Source organism: Anomalospiza imberbis, chromosome 14 (assembly GCF_031753505.1).
Source record: "Anomalospiza imberbis isolate Cuckoo-Finch-1a 21T00152 chromosome 14, ASM3175350v1, whole genome shotgun sequence".
In the NCBI taxonomy this organism is placed as follows: Eukaryota; Metazoa; Chordata; class Aves; order Passeriformes; family Viduidae; genus Anomalospiza; species Anomalospiza imberbis.
The window spans coordinates 7,421,994-7,444,028 of NC_089694.1; the positions used below are offsets into that span (position 1 = coordinate 7,421,994).

Consider the following 22,035-nt stretch of genomic DNA (forward strand, 5'->3'; position numbering starts at 1 on the left):
TGCAGGGTCCCAACACCAATTCCCCTTGACAGGAGAGAGCAGGAAGCACTCAGCACCTCTCTCTAGGATCTCAGACCATGCACAGCATTGAAGCCTTTTTTCTACTTCTTGTTTTTATGCATTACAGTCACATTATAAAGAAGTCCTGCAGAACATTCAATTACTTACTGCACAATTATAATCATATTTGTATATCTATAAGTAGGTCACCAGTCTCTTAGGTTAATCAATTATAATGGCATTCACACCGGTTTATTTCATAAATCACTGACTTTTCATGTATCCACTGAGATAATGGAGGAAAACCATCTAATTTTGATCTAAGTAGAATGAAATGTGAATGTGCATAATTTGCTCTTACAAAGTGTATCTAATGTTCTCTACATCTGTATTTATTTGTGCTGTTTCATGCTGCATATCGTTTAAGTGGCAAAAAAATACAGAGGCTGCTGCACTTAAAATTAAATGACCCAGAATAATAAAATTTATCCACATTTATTTTACATTGTTCATCATGAAAGATATTTTAATAACCTCATTCTGATGCCTGGTGCACTTATTACCAATCACACTGAAATTTGAGTCCTGACAGCAAGCTTGTTTGGTGTGCTACAGGGATATTTTGGGAAGCTGTTTTGCCATGTAAACTAGGAAGTTAAGTGGAAAGGGTGGGCTTTAGTCAGGCTGGGGACAGAGAAGGCTTTAGGACATAGCTGGAGGCCACCAAATAGTGGGCATCTATTGAGCCACTGAGGTTGTAGCTGCTTTAATGCCTGCCCAAGCTGCAATTTTCAGACAACTCAGTGAGCAGGACAAATAATAACTGAATGGCTTCTCTTTTCTGCCTGCTTAGCATGGGTGCCTTAGCACTGCTGTTGGAGAATATGTGTGGGAGAACTTTGTGCCCCCCTCAGTGGTGTCCTGAGCAGGCTTTGCTTGGCTGGGTCGAAGGGACTGGGATGTATTTTGTGAAGTACAGACCAAGACCTAGACTTCTGCTACCAGAACTGGCTGGTCCCAATTTGACTGAAGAAACTGCAGAGGAGGGAAATTTCTGGGGCTTGGGATGCCCTTCAAGGTTCTAGCTGATGTGCCTTGGGCTAGTTTGGGTTGGTGAAGGAGTGAGGTCATGGCAACCTACAGCTACCTGCAGAAATGACGGAGCCAAACTTTTCTTGGTAAAGGCAAATGACGTAACAAGGGGCAACAGCAGCTTTGGAGACTCAAACTGGAGATCAGGAAAACTTCTCTGTGAGAGAGATGCATGGTCATCCAGTGGGATTGTGGCATCTACAGCCTGGAAGGTTTTCATGTTCTGGCTAGATAAAGCCATGGCCAAGCTTTTTTAGTGCTGGTAATAACCCTGTTTTGAGGAGGAGGATGGATGAGAGGCTTTTCCCATCAACATTGCTGTGGTCCCATTCTTCAGGATCCTTGAGAGGGAATTCAAGAAGGGTGACACAATGGGGTGTGAACCCTTTTCTTCACAGCTAACACACCTTGAGTTTTGACATCACCTAAGTGAGAGACATAACTCTAGAGGCAGAGGGGACAGGGAGGTAGAGGGTCTGCTCAGCAGAGACCATTCCCTGCCTCGAGCATAGTGGAACACTCATTGCAAGCAAACTCTGCTTGAGTGATGAGCTCAGATATTTTGCCTGGATGCAAACCATTGTTCTTCATCCTGCCCCTCTTGGAGAAAATGTTAAGCAAACCAGTTTTAGCTTTCTGTCTGCAGGAATGTCTGCCTAAGCATCCCTTTGGCTGTCAGCCTGGAAAATGCCAGTGTTGGAGAAGTGGCGATGCAGGGACTGCATCCTGAACAAAACCCAGTGTGCAAATTAAATGTAGAGAGGGACTCACCTTGGGCAGAGTCACTGACTGCTCTGGAAATGAGTTATTGGTTAGGAGATGGATTCTGCTTAAGCACTGTCTGTTTTGCAACTGTGGAACAACTTTGTGCTGATTTCCAAACAGGACCTGAAAGAGCAGGCGAATGTTTGAGCTCAGCTTTGTGAGACGGCAGCTCCGCGGGATTTCCCCACCTGGCAGCATCTCCCCAACCCAGCGCTGGGAGCTGCAGGTTTGCTCCGGGCATGCTGTGCCCTACAGCTCACTGCCATGCTGGGAGCTCCACATCCCCACAGATCCTCACGATTCCCTGCTAGCTAACCGGGCTGCTGTCAACCCCTTAATCCCAAAGCAGCTCATGAAGGGGAGCTGACAATGGAGCCTAATGAAATTACACTTTTTATTTTTTTTTAACCTCGGATGCAATTTTTTACTAAAACTTTCCATCTTTTCAGCAGAAGCTGCTACCTGAGGAATAATCAGTGTTTTCAGATCTTCTTCTGAGATTTTTTTGTGTGTGTTTTGAAGGAAAAAAAAAATCCAGGAAAAAAGCCCCAAGAATTTTATACTGAATTGTTTCCTGCTTTCCTTATGGAGAAATAGCAGCTTTCATCCGAGGGATTTCTGCTACATGGAGCTGTTTAGTTTTGACAGAAGGTTGCTTGCTTTTTTTAAATCTGAAATTGTTTAGCAAAAGTGCCCTGGCTCCTGTGACTTGGCCAGCTGGAAGGTCTGGCTCATTATTAATGTAATTATTTACTCATTTGTTGTGGTAGAAGCAGAGCCCTCGGACCATCCACGTCAGCCTCAGGCACTGTGGAGGTTCCCGTGCAGATTTGGTGACCGTGTCTGGGGTGAATAGGAGGGGGATAGCTCCAGAGAAGCATTCATGAGGATTTATGTGTGTCGGACTCCTGTTTTGGAATGGAAATGTGTCAGTACATCATAAATATTCCAAGTGATTTACGTTCACTGGTTCGGGTGCCTTAGCCCCAGGAGTAGATAAATTGTGGTTTAACGTGTTATTTACGCTTTCAGGAAATTCAGTGCCTTTGGAAAGCACTGGATGGAAAGTCCTAAAGGGAAGTTGACTTCTGGTGGGATGGATAACCAGCAGGAAAGGTTCTACCAGATCTCAGGTCCCACTCTGCGCAGGGCCCTGCGGGAAGTGTTGAAAAGCAACTTCTCAAATTGTTTTATATCTCTATAGATGAGTTTAATCCCTTTCTATTTCTACAGGAGTTTGGAAGTCCTATGTGTCTGAAATGATAGCAGGTAACACAATAGAGGGCTTAGCTGAATTTTAGGTATGCAGCTGAGCTAAATTAATTAACAGTAGTCTGTTTCAAATGTATGGCAGAGTAATACCAGTCTAGTCTATAGAAAGATTCTTTGGGACTTAATAGTGAACTGGGAGTAATTGATTATGCAATAACCCGTGGTTAAGCAGATGATATCAGCAAGTCAGAGGGTAGGGTTTGGATTTGCCATTTTCCAGCAAGGATCCTTTGTGTTTGCTCTGTGAAGTCAGTCTACAATGGTGTCTGTGAGGGTGCCTAGAGTTCCTGAAATTCCCATGTGGATCATGGGTGTAATAACCCACCCTTCACTAAAGGAAAACTATTATAGCATAAAGCTTGCAGGCTCAGAGCAGGTACAGCTGAAAGAGAGAATTGAGTATTTTGTTAAGAACAGATAGTTGGCTTAGGACCTTATAAGTACCTATCTAAGCCCCGTTCAATTAATGAAATACAATTTAAAGCAAAAAGGATTGGTACTAACCAAACCACTGCAATATAAGCTCTTCTAATTATGCAATAAGATAATGTCCACCAGATTAAAATTTTAATTAGCTTAATTTAGAAATAGAAAAAGCATTAGATTTCTAGTTCTGGAACACCTAAAATGACCTCAAGGGGGGAAAGAAATTGAAAATCATTTGAGCATTGTGTGTATTCACGTCTGTTGTTTTCTGAAACACGTCAGCAAATCCCAATGGGCTTGGACTCCTGGCTTTGCTTGCCAGGACCTGACTGGGGAGCTTAGGAGAGCTTGGGGAGCTCTGGGAGCAAGGGCAGTGCAAAGGAGTGCCCAGCACTCATTTCTAGCCCCAGCTGCCTGCAGTCCCTCTGGCTCTGCTTTCAGAAGGCAGAAAAATGCTTGCTATAATGGGGACTTTTGTTCTTTTATGTTTTCTTTTTCCTCTTTCCTTTTCCCTATTCATAGATTTAAAGGCCAAAACAGACCATTAAGTCCAACTAATCTTACATCCTGCATGACAAAGGCCATCCCGCCCATCCCCTAATTCCTCAATACCACGGCTGACCATGACCATGTGATTATATACCCTTCTGTAAATGCACTGGGAGCCTCTGTGTGCTCCGGGCACAGAGCAGGACCCCACTGAAAACACCCAGCCTTGATTTAAAGACTTTAAGTGGCAGATGATTCATCACATCCCTCATGAAACCATTCCAATGTATAATTAACACTTACAGTAAAAGAAGTCATTGGGACTGAAAGCACAGGGAGCTGTAACAGAGAGTGCACAGTGTACAGTTGTGTTTGGTTATGAGGTAAGGAATCCAACAAATTGCTTTTTTTGTCTTTTCAGGGGAGAAACAAAGATATTTGAACCATTTGCATAGCATGGAAGCTCTTCAGCCCACCTTTTGAATGGGCTAGAAGTTTGCTAAGGAAGCTTTGAGGAGATGGAGTAATAAAGAAAAGAGGGTTTTATTATGCAAGGTTGAGTGGGAAACTTTTATTGGGAGGGTTTGGCCAGCTCCTAGTCCCATGGGGAAAGCAGGATGAATTTGACTGTTGTGTGTTTCCCTTTTGGAAGGTCAAAGCCATTCCATATAATTGCAAAGCAGCATAAGAGAGAAACACTTATTCCTCTGTCAAGGCTGTCAAAAATGGAGGAGGAAAGGAAGTCCCAAACACTACATTTCATCAAAGCCCTGAAGGTAAAAATGATCTGCTGGCTTGAAATTTATCTTAATGAGCAAAATCCAGCCAATGAAACAGGGTGCATATGAAAGTGACAGATGGAATCATTTAAAGTTTGATTCTTTGCATGAAAGAAAATAATATTTTTTACAAGTTATTTTTCTTCTGGTTGTTACAGTGTTCTGCATAGTGTCACAGCCAGATTAATTACCCTAAGTCTCTCAAAAATTCAGAGTTAGAGGGAGCTCTTGGAAAACTGTTATATCACTTGGGACTTAGGCAGGTCCATAAAAGCTCTGTGCAGTAGGAGGACACACATTCTTGTAGGAAATCTCCTAAATTCTGATGCTGAGAGGTGCTCTCCTCCACCCCTTAGTGTGCAAGGCCAACATTATGTGTTGCATATCTTTAATAGGGAAAGATGAGCAGGAAAATACATTATAATAATATCATCTCATCATCTCTTCGGACAGGTAATTCTTGCAGTTACCTAGTGCACATCTGTGAGTAACAGCAGTGGACCCCATCCCTGTGAGAGGGCAGGAAACAAAGCATTGACCCCCTCTCCTCTGCCCACTTAATTTCTGATTATATCAATGAGCAGTTAGCAAAGGTTCAAGACACAAAGGAAGGTCATCTGCTGGCTTCTCTGATTTAAGCCGTGTCAGACTAGATGCTGTGTACCCATAGCAAGTGTTTGACTGTGCAGCCCTCTGCCTGAGGCATGAAAAACTCACATTGGCATCAGATGGGTGAGGGGATGTTGAGGCCGTGGTGAGGCTGCTGCTGGTCCCCAGCCATCCTTTCCATGGATTCAGCATTCCCAAAGCTCTGAGCAGGAGGCTGAGCCTGTGCTGCTCAGCCCTGGCTGAGTGGGCTGGTGCTCACACCACCCCACACCCATCTCCTGTGCAAGGCAAGGAGTGAAGGCTCTGGCCAGACACGATCTGCACATGCACTCCCTGCCATGTGGCTCTGTGTCAGCTGGGAACAGAAGGAAGGGATTGCAAGGAATTTCTTCAGATGTGTTCCAGCAGCAGATTAAAATAGCTGCTACTATTTTGATCCAGTGAAGTGGCAGCTCAGGCACATGCAGGACTGGCAGCATCTGTGCAAAGAGGGATTCCAAGGGCAGCCTGGGACTGTAGTGATGCAAGCACAGGGCTGGCCCAGGGTGCCCAGGGCTGGCCCCGGCCAAGGTGGTAGAATGTAGGATCAGGAGGTATAAATTCACCCTGACCCGGTTTTCTGTGAGTTATTGCAAAGTGTTGTAATGCTATGAACCCTGAGTGTTTTTGGGAAACCACAAGAAATTGCTGCGCTCAATATCTGTAATTTACATCCAGTCCAGCTGGGGATTTTCTGCTGAATTCTGCTGTGATGAAATTTTAAATGTTTAATTGTATTTTTGTTTTCTTTTCCAGAAATTTCAGTGTAATATAACACGAATATTCTGTTCCCCTGTGGACTCACGACAGCAGTGTGTGTGGGGGGTGGGGTGCAGAGGAAAGGGAGCTTTTTCTTTTTTAGGAGTTTTTTTTACATTTAACTGGAATGTGAAACTCCTGCTTTGTCCCTCATTTTCTATTTTATAGGGGGATGCTTGCTGTAGGCCTTTAGCAGCTTGGCAGACCTAGATTTGAATAAAAGAAAGAAAATTTATCTCTGCATCTTCAGAAACTGTGAATTATTTATTTGCTATTCCTGCTAAATCTGCAGTTGCAAAACCTCGCTGCAAAATGAGCATTTCTTTGTTTCATTGGACTGTGGGATCACTCCCTGAAGATTCATCAGCCCTGCTGCTGGAAGAAGCCGTCCTCAAAGCTTCTTTTACTGTTATTATTATTTGGTATTGCTTGAGATTATTTTTGCTTCACCTTCATTTATTCTCCTGTTCATTTTAAAAACTAGGTAATTGCATGAAGTAATCTGAAATTTAAGACCTCCTCCTGAGATTTTTTTTTGCGCCTGCATCCAATTCTCTGTCACATAGGTTAATTCCACAACACTGTGTTGCTCAAATTCAGCATCAATTTCAACATGTAAATATTTATACAGCATCCAAGATGCAGTCTGTGCACAGAATGACACCAAATTAACTTGACACTAGCTACTGTAAGATTGAAGAGTGTCCAGACAAAAGGTGGTACCAATTTAACCAAATCTATTTCAAAACCTAATTCAATGTGAAGGGCAAATTTCACCTTTCAGAAGTCTTGAATGCCTTTGGACCAAATCCCACTGTTTTCACTCCACACAGGACTACCTATTGAGATAGTGTGAGGTAATATTATGCCTTTTCTCACTGTTCTTTCAGGGCCATGTCTTCCCCCTGGGTTTTAGGAAGATTTAACAAATATTTGTATGAGTCTTTTAACAGCCTTTTTCTTCAGTGTAAAACCACTGCTGAAGACCACCATACATTATCTTAGTCTCTTACCCACCTTAATCAGACAAATGCTGTAGGTTTTGTCCTGAACTAGGTCAGATACGCCAGTTTCGCATTATATATCTTCAGGGTGGGCACAAAGTGTCCCTTGGACCATATGGTCTGCAGCCCTGGGCTCTGTTGGCTCACACTCTTTCTAATTCCTCCTAATCTGCTCATAAGCACCTCCAAAAGGGTTCTTCACACACCTCACCGGTAATCTCTATGAATGCCTGGTTGCTCTTTGGATCTAATGCCAGATGGTATTAATATACCCATCACTGTAATTATCCAGACAAGCAAACAGTGGCAGGAGCAATCCCAACTTCTCACTTTTCCCACTGATTCAGAGGCATTCTTGAAAGAGCCCTTTCATCCCCATGGATCCTGTTCCCTGGAGTTGTCCCAGGCTGTCCTCATCAAAAGGGAATTTGATGTTTCAGCAGTTTCTCAGCCAGTTTCATGCTGGGAAAGAATCAGTGGTGATGGGGCAGTATCATTCATTCACCCTCCAACTGTTGCCCAGACACTTGGTACATGGCCAGGTGTCAGTCCCACATCAGGTCCTCCTTTAAAACCTTTCACAAGACAGAGATCTATGTGTGAAGTGGAAATTCTGCTGATGCCTTGTAACTTGAAAGCTAGCCTGCCTTTTGTCTGTCTCCAAGATTTGCTGCAGTGAACAGCCTGGACAGAAGGTTTCTGATGCCATGTGTTGGGAAGGAGGTACTCCTGAAAGCTTCCTGCACCCAGCAAGTTCGGTGCAAATACCTCCTGCCAAGTCCATCTAAATGCTATGTGGCATTTAGACAAAGTTTATTTAGCATGAGCCCACAGCAAAATGAAACTGCAAGGGAGTATATTGAAATTATCTTGAAATTATCTTGTAAATTGGGTCCCTTGAGTATCGGGGTCTTTGTCTCAAGTTTTTAAAGGCTGCCCAGTTTACCACACACCCAAAGAGCTTTGGGCAATGTGTGTATTCAAGGAGGCAAGATCTATAAGTAGAGATAAATGCAAGATCAGTTCAATAGCTGGAAAAAACAGAGCTCTTTTGAACACCTCAGCCTTTCCAAGACCCATCTCCTATTACGGAGAAAGATGTTACACTTGCATCAAGTGTATTTGGTTTTAGGAATGAGCAGCACTGATGCCATAGTGACAAGAAGGAAGACTTTGATGCCCACATCACAAAGAATATGCAAACTTGTATTATTCCTTTGATTAGCTGCTCTCTGATATGTCAAGTCCATGAATAATCAAGCCTCATTTTCTAATTAGTTTACTCATCACCCCACTGCTCCATGCCTTCATTCATTTGCATACCCTGTACTAGATAAGGGCATTATTCTATGAGGTGCTAGCAGGGCTTCCACCTCTCTCCCACCACAGCGTTTCTTTGGTCCTTTCCCAGATTTTTCCTTGCTCTTGGCTTTGCTTCTTCACCCAGGCAATGACCATCTCACTGCTCTGTGCTTTTCCACTCATTTTCAGACTTGTTTCCCCAGGGAGTAGAGTGGTGTCATCCACGCTGTCTGTCTCCCAGTGATACTTTTTGACTCCATAATTTGGTTTTACCCAGTCTCAAAGGAGAAGTAAAAGGATCAAAGTTGCTGGTTTGCACATCTTATGGAAGTAGTGGAGGAGAGGTCCTTTTGGGGCAGCTGGGGACCAGGCTGGAGCATCCACTTCATCACTTTGAGGACAAATGATGGGAAAAGTGTTTTTGAATGCCATGGCCACAAACCTGTTTAGCCATCAGCTATTCCAGACAAGATAGACAATTCCATAAAGAAAAGCTGCAGCAGTTGGGCTGGTGATGATTATGTGTGTTACTTTAATAAATATGTTCTTTTCTTGACACAGGAGGCTTTTCTGTACTGATTTCATCTATCTTCTCCCCTTTCCTGCACAGGTACTATAAGATGAATCACATTACAAGGAGATAAAGCAAACCTAATAGCTCGTTTGCATTTCTTTTAATCAAGTTATTCTAATTGTGCTATTGTGCAAATAAGCTTTCCCCTCTCATCTGGAAAAGACTTTATCCTCCCAGCAGCTGAGGGTGCCTCAGCAGCTGGGGTTACCCCAGCCCTGGCCAGGGCTGCCCCAGCCCAGCCCTGTCCATCTGCCCAGGGGGTTCAAGCTGGCTGCACTCCAGCCCTTGTCTGTACCAAACAGTGACACTGGGACCTACTCAGGCTGAACTGATATGAGACTTGCTCCTTTCAATAAGCTGGAGGCCTTAATGCCTGGTAAAACTCTGTTTTACACACTAAGAGCCAGCTTAACTCAAACTGATGTGTGTTTTCTTTTTGTTGGAGCCGAGCAGTCACCATTTGCCAGCCAAATGCAGAGGTGAAATTCAGATGCTGTGGAAACAAAGGTTTTCAGGAAGTACACAGGGATGTGATGATCAGCCCCAACTGATGAGCTAACAACAGTTTCCTAAAGCAGCAAAGATCAATCTAGGGCTTGAGGCACAAGGTGTTTTATTGATCTGTCTCTGGGCAAACACCCCGTGCCTTTGCATACAAACCCCTGATTTTCTGAATATTCCCGTGGGTAATAAGAGAGGGTCAGCTCAAAATGAGATTCTTTACCAGCTCAGCTTGGCCCTGCTATACTGGAGCGAGGCAGCTGCTGACAGGGTGGGTGCGGAAGGGACCAGCCAGTGGCAGAGTACACTTGTAGGTGGGAGAGAAGAGGAGCAGTGGCCATACCCATGTGCTCATCCGGGCATGACCACGCACTGAGACATGGGGTGATGGGATCCCCTGTGCCAGCAGAAAAGGGTCATGTGTGGGGAGTGGGAACAGGGATCATGTGTTTGGGGTGTCTGGGGGTGCCGTGTGTGGAGAAGGAGGTGGAGATTTTTTTCACTGTTGTTACTAGGTGCTCAGTGATTTTGATTGACCTCTTAGCTTAAACCAGCTGCCCCGCCAGCCATCGAATCTTGCCCGTGCTGTGAAACCTTAACAGCTCTGCTCTGTCCTACTTTTATCTAGTTCAGAGCAATTTTCATTTCTTTAGTGCCTAAGCAAATGTTTTGGGTCCCTGGATCAAAGCTCCAGAGCATCATTTACATACTGTGAGTGAGAAGGCAGCAGACTGGAGACCATCACTCATTACTGAAAGGATGATCATTGTTTGTTTAGCCCATTCCAAAATAATGGCTCTGCTGGGAACACCAACCCAGTATGCATCATATCTTTTATAGTATATATTAATTTAGTGTAGACTTTAGGCCAATGTTATTCTCTCTGTTTAATTCCCAGGTATTAGCATTCAGGATTGGTTTTAACTCACCATACAGCTTTGTTATTTCATAATGTAAAATAAATAAAACTGGAGGCAAACATTTTTTTTTTTCAATAGAAATGACTGTGAGAGAGTGATGGATATAAAGCACAGAAACATCTTTATAATTTTAAGGCTTGAATTTCAGAACAGAGAGTTTTCATTAAATGGTGCAATCCATTCATTTTGGAGATCCAAATGGAAGCAAATGAGCTCAGTAGTTCTCATGCCTAGAATCTTTGTGATAAAATTGCCTATTCCTATGGTGTAAATGTTTTTAAAATATTGTGGACAACTAGAAAAAAATGCAGAAGACAGGAGAGGTTGCTCAAGGATGAAAACCATAAAGAAATCACCTCCAAACACCACATGTACCTGCTGAAATTATTTAGAGAGAATTGCTTGAGAGGAGGGGAAAAAGGAGGCAAGTTTCTTTTTTTTTTTTTTTTTTTTTTTTTTTTTTTTTTAGGTTTTACGATGAATAAAGGTCTGGGGAGAGTGTTTATAAACTATTTTCTTTGCTACCTGCTGTGCATAATAGAAAATTCAGCTCTAGGCTGATTGGCCACGCAGAGAAACAGAGGCATCACAAGGGACAGGGAAGCAAAAGCTGAGGTGCTGTGATGGGCAGGGGAAGGAGAAGCTCAGACATTTCCAGCCCTACCTGAGGTTGGGGATTCCTGAAATGCAGCACCTCTGTGTAACATCTGTTAAGTATTGGAGCACATCAGTCAAACTGGGGTTGCCCAAACCCATGGTCCCACCCTGGCTGCTTTTCCATGAAGAACAAGACACTGGGGATGGGGTGAAAATCTCCTTTAGCCAGAAACCTCTTCTTTTTATTATTGCTTTTTTCTTGCAAGGCTGCAGTTGTCACAGGCATTTATTGCCTCAACATCATTTACACCAAGAGGGAAAGGAAAGCCTCGGGCTCACTGGCTGTGTTGTGCTTCATGGCCCTGCCAGGTCTTGGCACATGGTGTGGATGTGTCCCCGTGGAATGGCATGGGACGAACACGGGGTGAGCACCCATGTGCTCCCCCCCACCTGCCTCACAGAACAGCCACCAGCTGCTGGAGGGCTAAACAACATTTGCACACAAATATACACAGGACTGTAATCAGAGATAAATCCAGAGAGTCCTTGTTGTTATTGTTTTTTATACAGAACACTCTCGTTGCGCAGAGAGGTTTTGAAATATGCTGACAGAGATAGCACAGGTATTTGCTACCTTAACAGAAACCACTGTTTCTGTGGGCATCAAGCCTTGGGGCATCAAGAAAAACAGGCGGTGCACTACCTCTCCACCCAAAAACCCCCAAACAAAACCAAAACGCTGGGTGTTGGTGTGAGGTGTGGAGAGAGAGTGGACAGCTCGGTGCCCAACGACGGGAGTGTGCGTGTGTACGAGCCGGGCGGGACGGTGACGGCGGCTCCGCGGCCGCGCCAGTGCCGTGACCCGGGCCGTTCCCTGCGGAGCACGGCCCGCGCTGCCAGCGGGCCCCGCGGCGGGCACGGGGCCGCGCACGCACTGCCGAGGACGCGGCGCTCCTCAGGCCGCCCGCTCCGGGACGGGCACAGGGGAACAGCGGGCACAGGGGGACAGCGGGCACAGGGGGACAGGGGGCGCAGGGGGACAGCGGGCACAGGGGGACAGCGGGCACAGGGGAACAGCGGGCACAGGGGGACAGGGGGCACAGGGGGACAGGGGGCACAGGGGAACAGCGGGCACAGGGGGACAGCGGGCACAGGGGGACAGGGGGCGCAGGGGGACAGCGGGCACAGGGGGACAGCGGGCACAGGGGAACAGGGGGCACAGGGGGACAGGGGGCACAGGGGGACAGGGGGCGCAGGGGGACAGCGGGCACAGGGGAACAGGGGGCACAGGGGGACAGGGGGCACAGGGGGACAGGGGGCGCAGGGGGACAGGGGGCGCAGCGGGACGGAGCATCGCGGTGCGCCCCGGGCCGGCCGCGCTCGGAGCACACTCGGTGTGCGCGACGGCTGCCGCCGGCGGGAGAGCCGGTCCCGGTGCCGTGCCAGTCCCGGTCCGTGCGTGGAGCGCGGTGCCGGTATGGTCCCAGTCCTGGCGCCGTTCCCGGTGAACGGTCCCATTCCCCGTCCCATTCTCGGGGCCGGTGCGGAGCGGCCTCCCGGGGCGGGGCGGTGCCGGCGCGGCGCCGGTGCGGGGCGGAGTGGCCGCGCGGGGCGGTCCCGGGAGGGGGCAGGGGGCGGTGCCGGTGCCGTCCCGCTCCGGTGCCGGTGCCGGAGCGGCCGCGCGGGGCGGTCCCGGCGGGGGCGGGGCCGGGGCCGGGAGGGGGCGCGGCCGCGGCGGGGCGGGCGGAGGCGCGCGGCGGGGCCGGGCGCGGGGGCTGCCGGGAAGGGCCGTGGGCAGCGGCGGGCGATGGCGGCGGCGCGGGTCCCGCCGCGGCGGAGGCGGCGGCGGCTGCGGAGGCTCTGAGCGGGGCGGCGGCGGCGATGCGCGGCGCTGCCGGCGACGATGGAGGACCGGTCCCACAAGGTGCTGCTGGCGCTGGTGATGCTCTTCCTCTTCGCCGTGATCGTGCTGCAGTACGTCTGCCCGGGCACCGAGTGCCAGCTCCTGCGGCTCCGCGCTCTCAGCCCCGCCGCCGCCGCCGACCCGTACCGGGCGGAGGACGAGACGCCGGCGCGTTTCGTTCCCCGTTTCAATTTCTCCGCCGACGACTTGCTGCGGCGGGTGGACTTCAACATCAAGGGGGACGACCTGATCGTGTTCCTGCACATCCAGAAGACGGGCGGCACCACCTTCGGGCGGCACCTGGTCCGCAACATCCAGCTGGAGCAGCCCTGCGAGTGCCGCGCCGGGCAGAAGAAGTGCACCTGCCACCGGCCCGGCAAGCGGGAGACCTGGCTCTTCTCCCGCTTCTCCACCGGCTGGAGCTGCGGGCTGCACGCCGACTGGACCGAGCTCACCAACTGCGTGCCCTCCGTGGTGGACAGCAAGAAGGAGGTGCGGCTCCGGCCCTCCAGGTGAGGCCGTGCCCCGGGGGGCTCCCCGCGGTCTGCGGCGGTGGGACGGGCGATGGCCCGCGGGGCGCAGCCGTGGCGGGGATGCTGCGGCGGCGGGAGGAGGAGGAGGGGGAGCGCGGTGGGAGCCGAGCATCCCGGCACGGAGCGGGTGGCACCTCCGGGAGCCGCACCGGCCCGGGGCCACCGCGGTGGGCACAGCGTGCCCCGAGCTCTGCAGAGCGAGCAAAGGCTGCCCCGCTCCGCCGGCAGGGAGGTGATAGAAGTGATGTCCCGCCGGCTGTCGCGGTTGTGACCGCTGGTGGGGAGAGGCCGGGGGTGATGAGCCCGGTGACACGGGAACAGGCCTGGCTGCCCCACAGCCTGGGGACCCCCGGAGCAGCTCTCACAGGACAGAGAGTGCTTCGGCTGCCTGCGAGCTTCCCCCAGAGCTTTTCCATCTTTGGCTGTACAGAGCTCCTGCAGCTCCAGTGTGCGCCAAGAATTACTGTTGGTTTTGGGAGTGTTGGTGAGCCACTGTATCTTCTTGGTACCTGAAGTTTGGCTTCAGGATAGTGGCCATGTAAAGTAAAGGTTACTGTTATGGCTGAGTTACCTGCAAATATTTGCATTGTTCTTCAACCCTAACCTTGATCGTTTTGTGCTTGCATTTTGAATTTTACTGGCACTGCTCTCTCTTTTTCCCTGGATCTTTCTTCGAAGTTGCCAACCTCCTTTGACCATAGCAAGGGGGTTGCCTAAAAGTTGCCCCTGCCTTCCAGAAGCCATGGGGCTTTTCCTCCTGAGCAGTGAGGACCTGCTTCCTCCTCTCCCAGAGCTCTTTGATCAGAGCCCACCTTCAGTTGTAACAGACTCAGGAGCTTGTCTGTGGCTGTGCCATGTAGCAGAACTGCTCAGGGTTTCAGTGTCTCTTCCCTTCTTTTGTGGGAAATTAGAAACTAGAGTATCACTCCTATTGCACTGTGAGACTAATGGCAGGTCCCTTTATGAAGAGGCTACTGTTTTATATCATGCTATCTGAAGTCAAGTCTAAGCACAGATTCAATTGTAATACAAAGCAATTTCTTTCTAGAATTCCTTTTATATAGTGTGACACTACACTGCCATCTAGTAGAAAAATGCTTAGCATCATTGTGGTCCTGTACCCAAGGAGCAGCTCTTCATCAGACTTGGCTATTGTGATTCCTGCTCTTTTGTCTTCCCTACTGCTTTAAATTTTAATTGTCTAATTTTTGTGACATCCCATTTGCTAACATCAGGACCACTTCCTTGTCCTGTGGGTCTATTAGCTTCCTGGTTTCAGGCTGCTGAGCCTTGCAGCTACGTAGTTTATTTTACCTGTCCTATAAACATGTTGTTTGTCAGCAGAAATGTAAATCACATACCATGTGCTCTGTTTTGCTGTACCGCTTCCAGTGATACATGTTCCTCTTCCTTCGGAGATGGGCCTGGCCTGCAAAGCCATACCTGTGGGTCAAGGATTTCCTTCCTTTCCTAGAGACAAGTCTGACTGTGCCCTCCAGAAAAATGGGAGGCTCCTTGTCCTGAACCCACCACCTGAGGCGGAAGGGAACATCAGGCTCAGAGAGCTGGGATTTTATCTGCAGCTTTTGGCTTTGTAATTTTCTTTTCCTTTCTTGGATACCAGACATGCTTTCCTGAGTTGGAATGGAAGCGGTGCATGTACCAGCTCAGGAGTTCAGAGCGATGGCTCCTCATCCTATGAACAATGTCTGCTGTCACAGCTGACTTCTGAGAGGTCGCTAGGACTTGTGACTTGGGATTGAAGCCAGGAGAGAGGGAGGAAAATGAAGCTGTGATGATTTTGTTAGGTAGAGGTCTACTCTCTCAAAGCCTTCCAAATGATACTATACTTTTAATAACCTAATTACACAGCTTGCTGAATAGCTACAGTTGTTCTCCAGAAAAATGTCTTGACAAGCAATTATTTGGACTGCAATTTCTAAATGTTTAAAAAATACAGGAAGAGAAGTTCTTAAATGAACAATAGTCCTTTCAAGTCTTTCTGCCCATTTTAATACCTCGTCTTTAATTTTAGTTTGTGCTCTCGATTTAGCAGCGGTTCAGCTGACAACTGGTTAATTAGCAGCTCTACCTACTGCCAGCAGCACACAGGAAGTCTAAGCCCTTTCTGGGCAAATAAAAGCTGCTTTCAGAGCAGCAGTAGGTGTGGGATGGGGTGTCTAAGCCAGGAAGCTGTGCTGGCTCCAATTGGGGTCAGCCTGGCTATTCCTGAACTGAGGTTTTTAGGGGGAAGTCTGACCATCCTGGGTCATAGGTGCTCGTGGGAAGGGAAAGGAAGTCACAGCCCTGGTGTGCAAATCCTGAGAGAACGGGAAGCAACTTGGAGGAGTGCAAGGCCCATTTGGGGAGCATTGTGAGGGCAGGGAGAAGAATTCTCTCAGGAGCAGAGAAGAATTTTCTCAAGTGAACCTTGGCTTGACAAGGGTAGGAATGCCTTGTAGTTGAGGTGATTGAAAAGTGAGACTTATTGTGAGAGTGATTTGAACTCCTTGGCAGCTGCATCAAGCAGTCTATAGTTACTGTCTTGGGGCTGTGTAGCCTTGTCTGGAAATACCCAAATGTTCCATCAAACCTTTTAGCTTGCACATATGTGTGATTACTTTGCACAGATGTTTGTCTTTTCAGGCGTGGCAAGTCTTTTTGTCAGATTGCTGGTTACCTGGGCTGGTCTCTAGGGGCCGTTTGTTTTGTTTAAAAGTTGAGTCTTTGTTAGACTGGAGGAAACTCTGTCCTGGACCATGCAATGCTCAGCACCAGGTACAGAGCATCTCTGTGGTAGGATGTGATGGGATCAGCCTGGAGGGTGTACACATGAAGAGCCTTGCTGCCTGCAGCAGTCATCCTGCAGTATCTGCTCTTAATTCCGTTAGTAGTCTGCCTCTGTTTTCTCTGGGAATTGCAGGTTTAGAGCACAGATTCCTTCACTGGAGCAGTAGAAATACTCGGGATGGCTGTTGTGCTTTAACACAATCCTGAGGTGGATTTAACACCATGTTCCTTTTCTGTCTGTGAGCATATAGGTTCCCAAAACTTCCTTTTCTTTGTAATGGTGGCTTGTGCTCCTTAATAAGTAGCAAGCTGGTAAATAGATCTTCTCATTCTTTGGTTCTTTCTTCCCCTGGAGGAACATGGTTCTCTGGTTGTGGGGGGAGGGATTTTTGGGTTTCTCTCATTGGATCCCAACGGAGTGCATGTTCTGTATGCTCTGTTCCTGTGTCTCCTGTTCCATCAGCCCTGCTTGCTGCTGCAGCATCCAGAAATCACAGAAGAGGGAATGGGGAAAATATAGGCAAAATTGATGCTTTCAGTGCTCTGGATCTGCCACTTGGGAGGTGTGTGGAATGGGCTGATGGTGGTGGCAGAAAGGAGAGGATTGTCTCGGCTTCTTGGCACCAGTGGTGAGAAAGGAGAAATGTGCTTTTTCCTAGTCATGAGTGACTGACTTGGGTCACTTGATTGATTGTGGAAGCCTCAAAGCTTTTGGCACACTGAATGGAGGCAGCATCCAAAGTAACAGTGCATCACAGAACCGAGATTTCTCTCAGCTCTGGCTAATTATTATGGGAAGTGTCTGCTGAAGTTGTCTGTAGCAGTAAATCCAGTGGCACCATTGCAAGGAACAAAAGGCCTTGAGGTTAGACAGGAAACTGTAATGAGACATAGGAGCAAATACAGGTACCAACATTCTTAAGTGGTGTCATGGCTTTGTCCCCTCATTTGGTGAGAGATGTGGCTGCGGTTGAAAGTTGGGCTGTATGTGATGTTCCTCCTGGGTGGCGTTAAAGGAAGGAGATGTTCCATGTTGAAAGGAGAACCAGCTTGTAGAACTGCCTCTGGAGCCAGAAAGTCTGAGACGGGAAGAAACTTCATGCTGCTGGTACAAGCCTGTTGGACCAGGTTGGTGCCTGCTGGCTTTTGGGAGGCCTGATGTTGGCACCAGGTTGTTGTGATGTGGGGCAGAAGCCGCTGGCGATGCATGGGTGTTCTTATCTTGTCCCTGCACGTTAGTGCAACTCTTCCAAGTTGAGTCTTACAAAAATCTGAGAGAAAAGGTTAAAATATTTCTTAGCAAACTGGAAACACTTATAGTGTGTGTCTCTGTTGGCTGAACAGATTAATCCACGTGCTCTTGAAAATGTGGAGTCATCTACTCTGAGGTCTGCAGTACTGCCTCTAACTGAGGTGGGGTTAGTTTAGTTTTTAGTTTTCCCCACAGTGAGTTTTTGTCGTGGTGCTGTGTGTATGTAGGTATGAAGGCATTTGTAACAGTTTCCCAGTGAGCTGCTTTGGTGTGGAAGGGGAAAACCATCACCAAAGCACTGCCAGGGAGAGAAAATTCATTTGTGGGGTTTGGTTCTTAGCAGCGGTTGAGTGTGCCTCTCCCTTCTGCAGAGGTGTTACATAGCTGTGCAAGTGGATGAACTCCATGTTTGACCTGTAGTGGTGCAAGTTAAGCCCCATAAATCAGCACTTGTAGGCAGAAGAGGTGCTTTAGGGTCCCACGACGCCCCAAGACTTTGGGTGGATAAAGCAGGAGGTGGACAACTTAAAACCTCTGGAGCTGGTGGAGCAGACACCATTTCCAAGGATAGAGTCCCCCAGTGCTGCTGCTTTCAGGGTGAAGCCTGGGGGGCTGCTCCGGGGGAGAGGGGACCAGCACAGCTGAGCTGGAGGCTGTGAGCGAGCAGATGAGCAGATGGGGTGACCTGCTGTAGCTTGGGCTCTGGCCAGAGCACCAAGAGGGTGCCTGCCTGCCCTTGAAATACACATCACTGAACCCCCCCAGGAAAAACTGAGCAACAATTATAAAGAAAAAAAAAAAAAATCAATCACCAAAACCACCAAACGAAAAAAATCCCAATGAAAAACCAGAGCTTTTGCAGAGGTGCCGCCAGGCCTGGGTGATTCTGAGCTGCTTCATTGATCAGCAAGATTTCCTAATGACCCTGCTTGTTTCAGCCTGGTGGCTGCAGGGTGGGATTTGCAGTGAGTGCTATCTTGCCACCCACAAGCCTCCAGCAGCTGAATTTTCCTGCATGGCACCTGTTGGGACCAAAGCAGCAGGAGCAGTGGACCAGCCTACAGAATGAAAAAGGGCTTTTGAGGGAAAGGGCAAGACACTATTTTCATAATTACAAGTGTTTCCTTCACCTAATCCCATTACAAGGACTAACCTTGAAAGGCTTGGTTATAAACTTAAGTTCATGGGTTTTTTAGGTTTGGACTATAGGACTTGTAAAGCTCTCTGATTTGGTATTGCTGATTTTGCAGATAAAGTGTTGGACTTCTTAAAGGGATTTAAAAATAATTTTTCATATTAGGTCTCTTCAGTTCTCTAAGTCTTTAATAAAGTGCAACTTGACTTTTAGTTATTTGAAAGTATATGTTTCCTACTGCCTTTTACTTTAAATTTGGAGAATTTCTTGTGGGTAGAGAGAAGTCATTAATTGTTGCAGAAATAACCCCCAGTGATTGCAGTAAAGCAAGATATGAGGCACAGGTGTTATACTTTGAATTGTTTATTCCATATGTTATCTGAGTTGGTCCTCCCTGAAGAAGAAGAGAGTGGGAATTTGAACACTGTGGCACGGTGCTGCTGTACTAAGAATTGATTACTTTTTATTAAAAGTGTACCTTTCTGATATTTTTTTCTTTTGGATTTTATAAATATTCAAATTAAACTATAAATAAATGCTTTGACTGTATTAAAATAGACACAGATTGTGCCTTGTGATCCCTCTTGATAACTTTATAACCTTTAATAAAGGTTATCAAAGGCGCTTGGAAGTCAGGCGTTACCAATCAGTTATTTTTATTAAAAGACAGATTTTTAAGTTTAACAAGTCAAGCGTTGGTTCTGAGACATATTAACTGAGATTAATTTGTGCTTCATTTATTTAATCTGAATTGTCAGGGATCATGTTCTCTACTGATGTAAATGTCAGCAAAAAGGACTTATTAGTAGATTTGATTGCTTTTTAAATTTAAGTAGCAGAGATGCACTGGCATGCCTAAGAGAATTGGTCTGTTTCTGTGAACAGTTCAGTGCCTAATGAATCACTTCAATGTACTTTTCTGAAGGAAAGCAGAGCAATTTAAATGTGCAATGCATTGATTTACCTCAAATGGATTAGGCCTCTGTGTGCAATCCTTTGCATTAATTTACTTTCTCCACAACTGTAATAATAAAGGCAGCATTTCTGTGTGGCAGTGACCCAAATTAGCTCACGTAACTTGCTAGAAAGCAAAAATAATTGATATATGACTGAAAATGGGATGTTGGAATGGGTCTTGCTGAGAAGACACAGGCTATGGTTAGTGCAGCAGGGTCCAGGATGCCTCTGGGAGCCATGCCAAGGGCAGGACAACTGGGCTGGATGGAAGCCATGTCAAATGAACCTTGTGTCAAAAGTTTTCTTGACATTTTTATGGAAAAAAAGTTATATGTATATATATGTATTTGTGATTTGGTGCAAATCTAAGATTTTGGTGATGTGGACAAGTTTATCTTTTTTAAGTTACTGAAGAAATAATACAAAATCTTGTAACTCCAGCATATTTAGCTTATTTTATTCCTGCAGTAACTTTTCAGTCATCTCTTCCCCTACCATAAGCTCAACCTGCTGAGCAGCCAAGCGGCCAGGGCACAAAACTCTGGGTAATTCCTTATTTAACCACTTTGCTGCAGCAGTGGTGCCTGGGCTTTGTTTCACTCTGCGGGGATTACTGTGGGTGAGCAGCCCTCAGCCATTTTTGGAATTATCCTTGTAGGCTCCTTACATACTTGTGAGGATTAATCTCCCTTTCCCTTCTCGATCAGTTAATTCCCATTGCTGGATAGCTGCCTGCCCAGATGAAAATACCCAGGGAAGCAAAGCTGTGGAGCATCCCCAGCTGCTGCCTCCATCCCTTGGGAGCCTGGTTCCTTGCTCCCAGTTTGGGGGTGGAATTCTTGCCCCAGCAGTGCCTGATTCTGCAGCATCTTGGGTGGAAGCAAAGTCGACCAGGACAGGAGATGTGGGACTCTCCTTTTCTATGGGATGATGGAGGCAGCACGGTGACTGGGGTGGGGGGAAAATGCCATTCCTACCTCCTTCTTCCTCCTCCTCTTCTTCCTTGGCAGCTGGCAAGCGTGGATTATTGTTTGTGATTGACTTGCTGATGCTGGCAATTGTACATTGTGTTCTGGGACTAATAGGGTAGCGCCGAACTATTCAGGCGTTATTGAAACGAATCACATTTGTGATGAGTAATAAGTAGGAGACTGGTATTTATGAATAATTAACATGGTAAAGTTTTTCTTAGACATGAAGAAATTATTTAATTTCTACTGTGAACACTCTGTAAAATTAATGAAAGATAATTGCATTTGCTAATGTGAGACTAAGACGCCAAAGCAATCTATTCTTTTGCATTTAAGTTCACATTGCTGATGTAAACAGCCAATGTAGATTTCCTTTAATATGTTTTCATTGGGTGGGACCTGTGTTTAACATTGAGTGGGGTGGGTTTTGTGGAAATAGAAAAGTCTAAACACTTAATTTGCTGTTGCGTTTTCCATCCACTCCCATGTCTCTGGGTGGATAGTGAATGTATGCATATAACAAGATAATGTTTTTGAATAAGTGGCAATTAGGACCAGCTTTTTTTCTTCTTCCCTGACTTTAGCCTTCTTTCTCAGCTGTTCATGCTTTTAAAGACGGAATCCATTTAAGCTATTATATACAGCTTTGAGTGAAATCTCCTCTTTTTTAGTCTTGAAAAAAATCATTAGTCTTTAGAGGCCTATAAATCATAAGATCCATTAGGGGTGAGACTCAAATCATGTTACTTCTTGCTTCTCAGCTGCTTATCCAACTCCGAAGGAGTCAAACTTTTGATGTAATATAACTCAATATATGCAGCTATGAGGGAGATAATCTCGCAGCATAAGTGATTTTGCACATCTCCATAAAGGCATGAAGAAGAGTATGCCTTTCATGAGATCCTTGTAGCAAATGCTCCTAATTTCCCGTAATCAAAAGGATTGTGCAGTTTTGATGCTCTTAGAGGTCCAAGTAGCTGGAAGATCAATTCTGCCATAAATACTTTTTTTTTTTTGCTAAGTTAAAACATTGCAAGGCTCCCAGCAATGGCAATCTGCTCATTCAGTGCTCTGTTTGAACTGTAAGATTCTTCAGCAGACACCCAAATCGAGTGACTGAAACACTCTCTGCTGCTGATTATTTTCTCCAGCCTTCCTTGGGTTCAGAGAAAAGCAACTATTTTAACCCCCCTGTTAAGCAAAACAATGTTTCCTTGGTCAGAGCCAGAGAAGCTGCTTTTGAGAGTTTCTTTTTCAGGGTAACTGAGGGGAGAGCATTTCCTTTTGCCTGTGGGAAAGTTAGTCCCTGGAGCAATCCCAAGCCATTCTGAGGTAGCAAGTTTTTTATTTTTTTACTGTGGGATCA

At 46.7% G+C, this 22,035-nt stretch overlaps 1 protein-coding gene across 1 annotated transcript in view; it reads left to right on the forward strand.

Moving 5' to 3' along the window:
* The first annotated feature begins 12,901 nt into the window (after positions 1-12,901).
* Positions 12,902-22,035, forward strand: part of HS6ST2 (heparan sulfate 6-O-sulfotransferase 2) — a 126,177-nt gene continuing 117,043 nt past the window's right edge. The window contains exon 1 of the mRNA XM_068204722.1: positions 12,902-13,543. Within this exon, the coding sequence (XP_068060823.1) occupies positions 13,032-13,543 (512 nt within the window). The 5' untranslated portion in view covers positions 12,902-13,031. The remainder of the gene's footprint in view (positions 13,544-22,035) is intronic.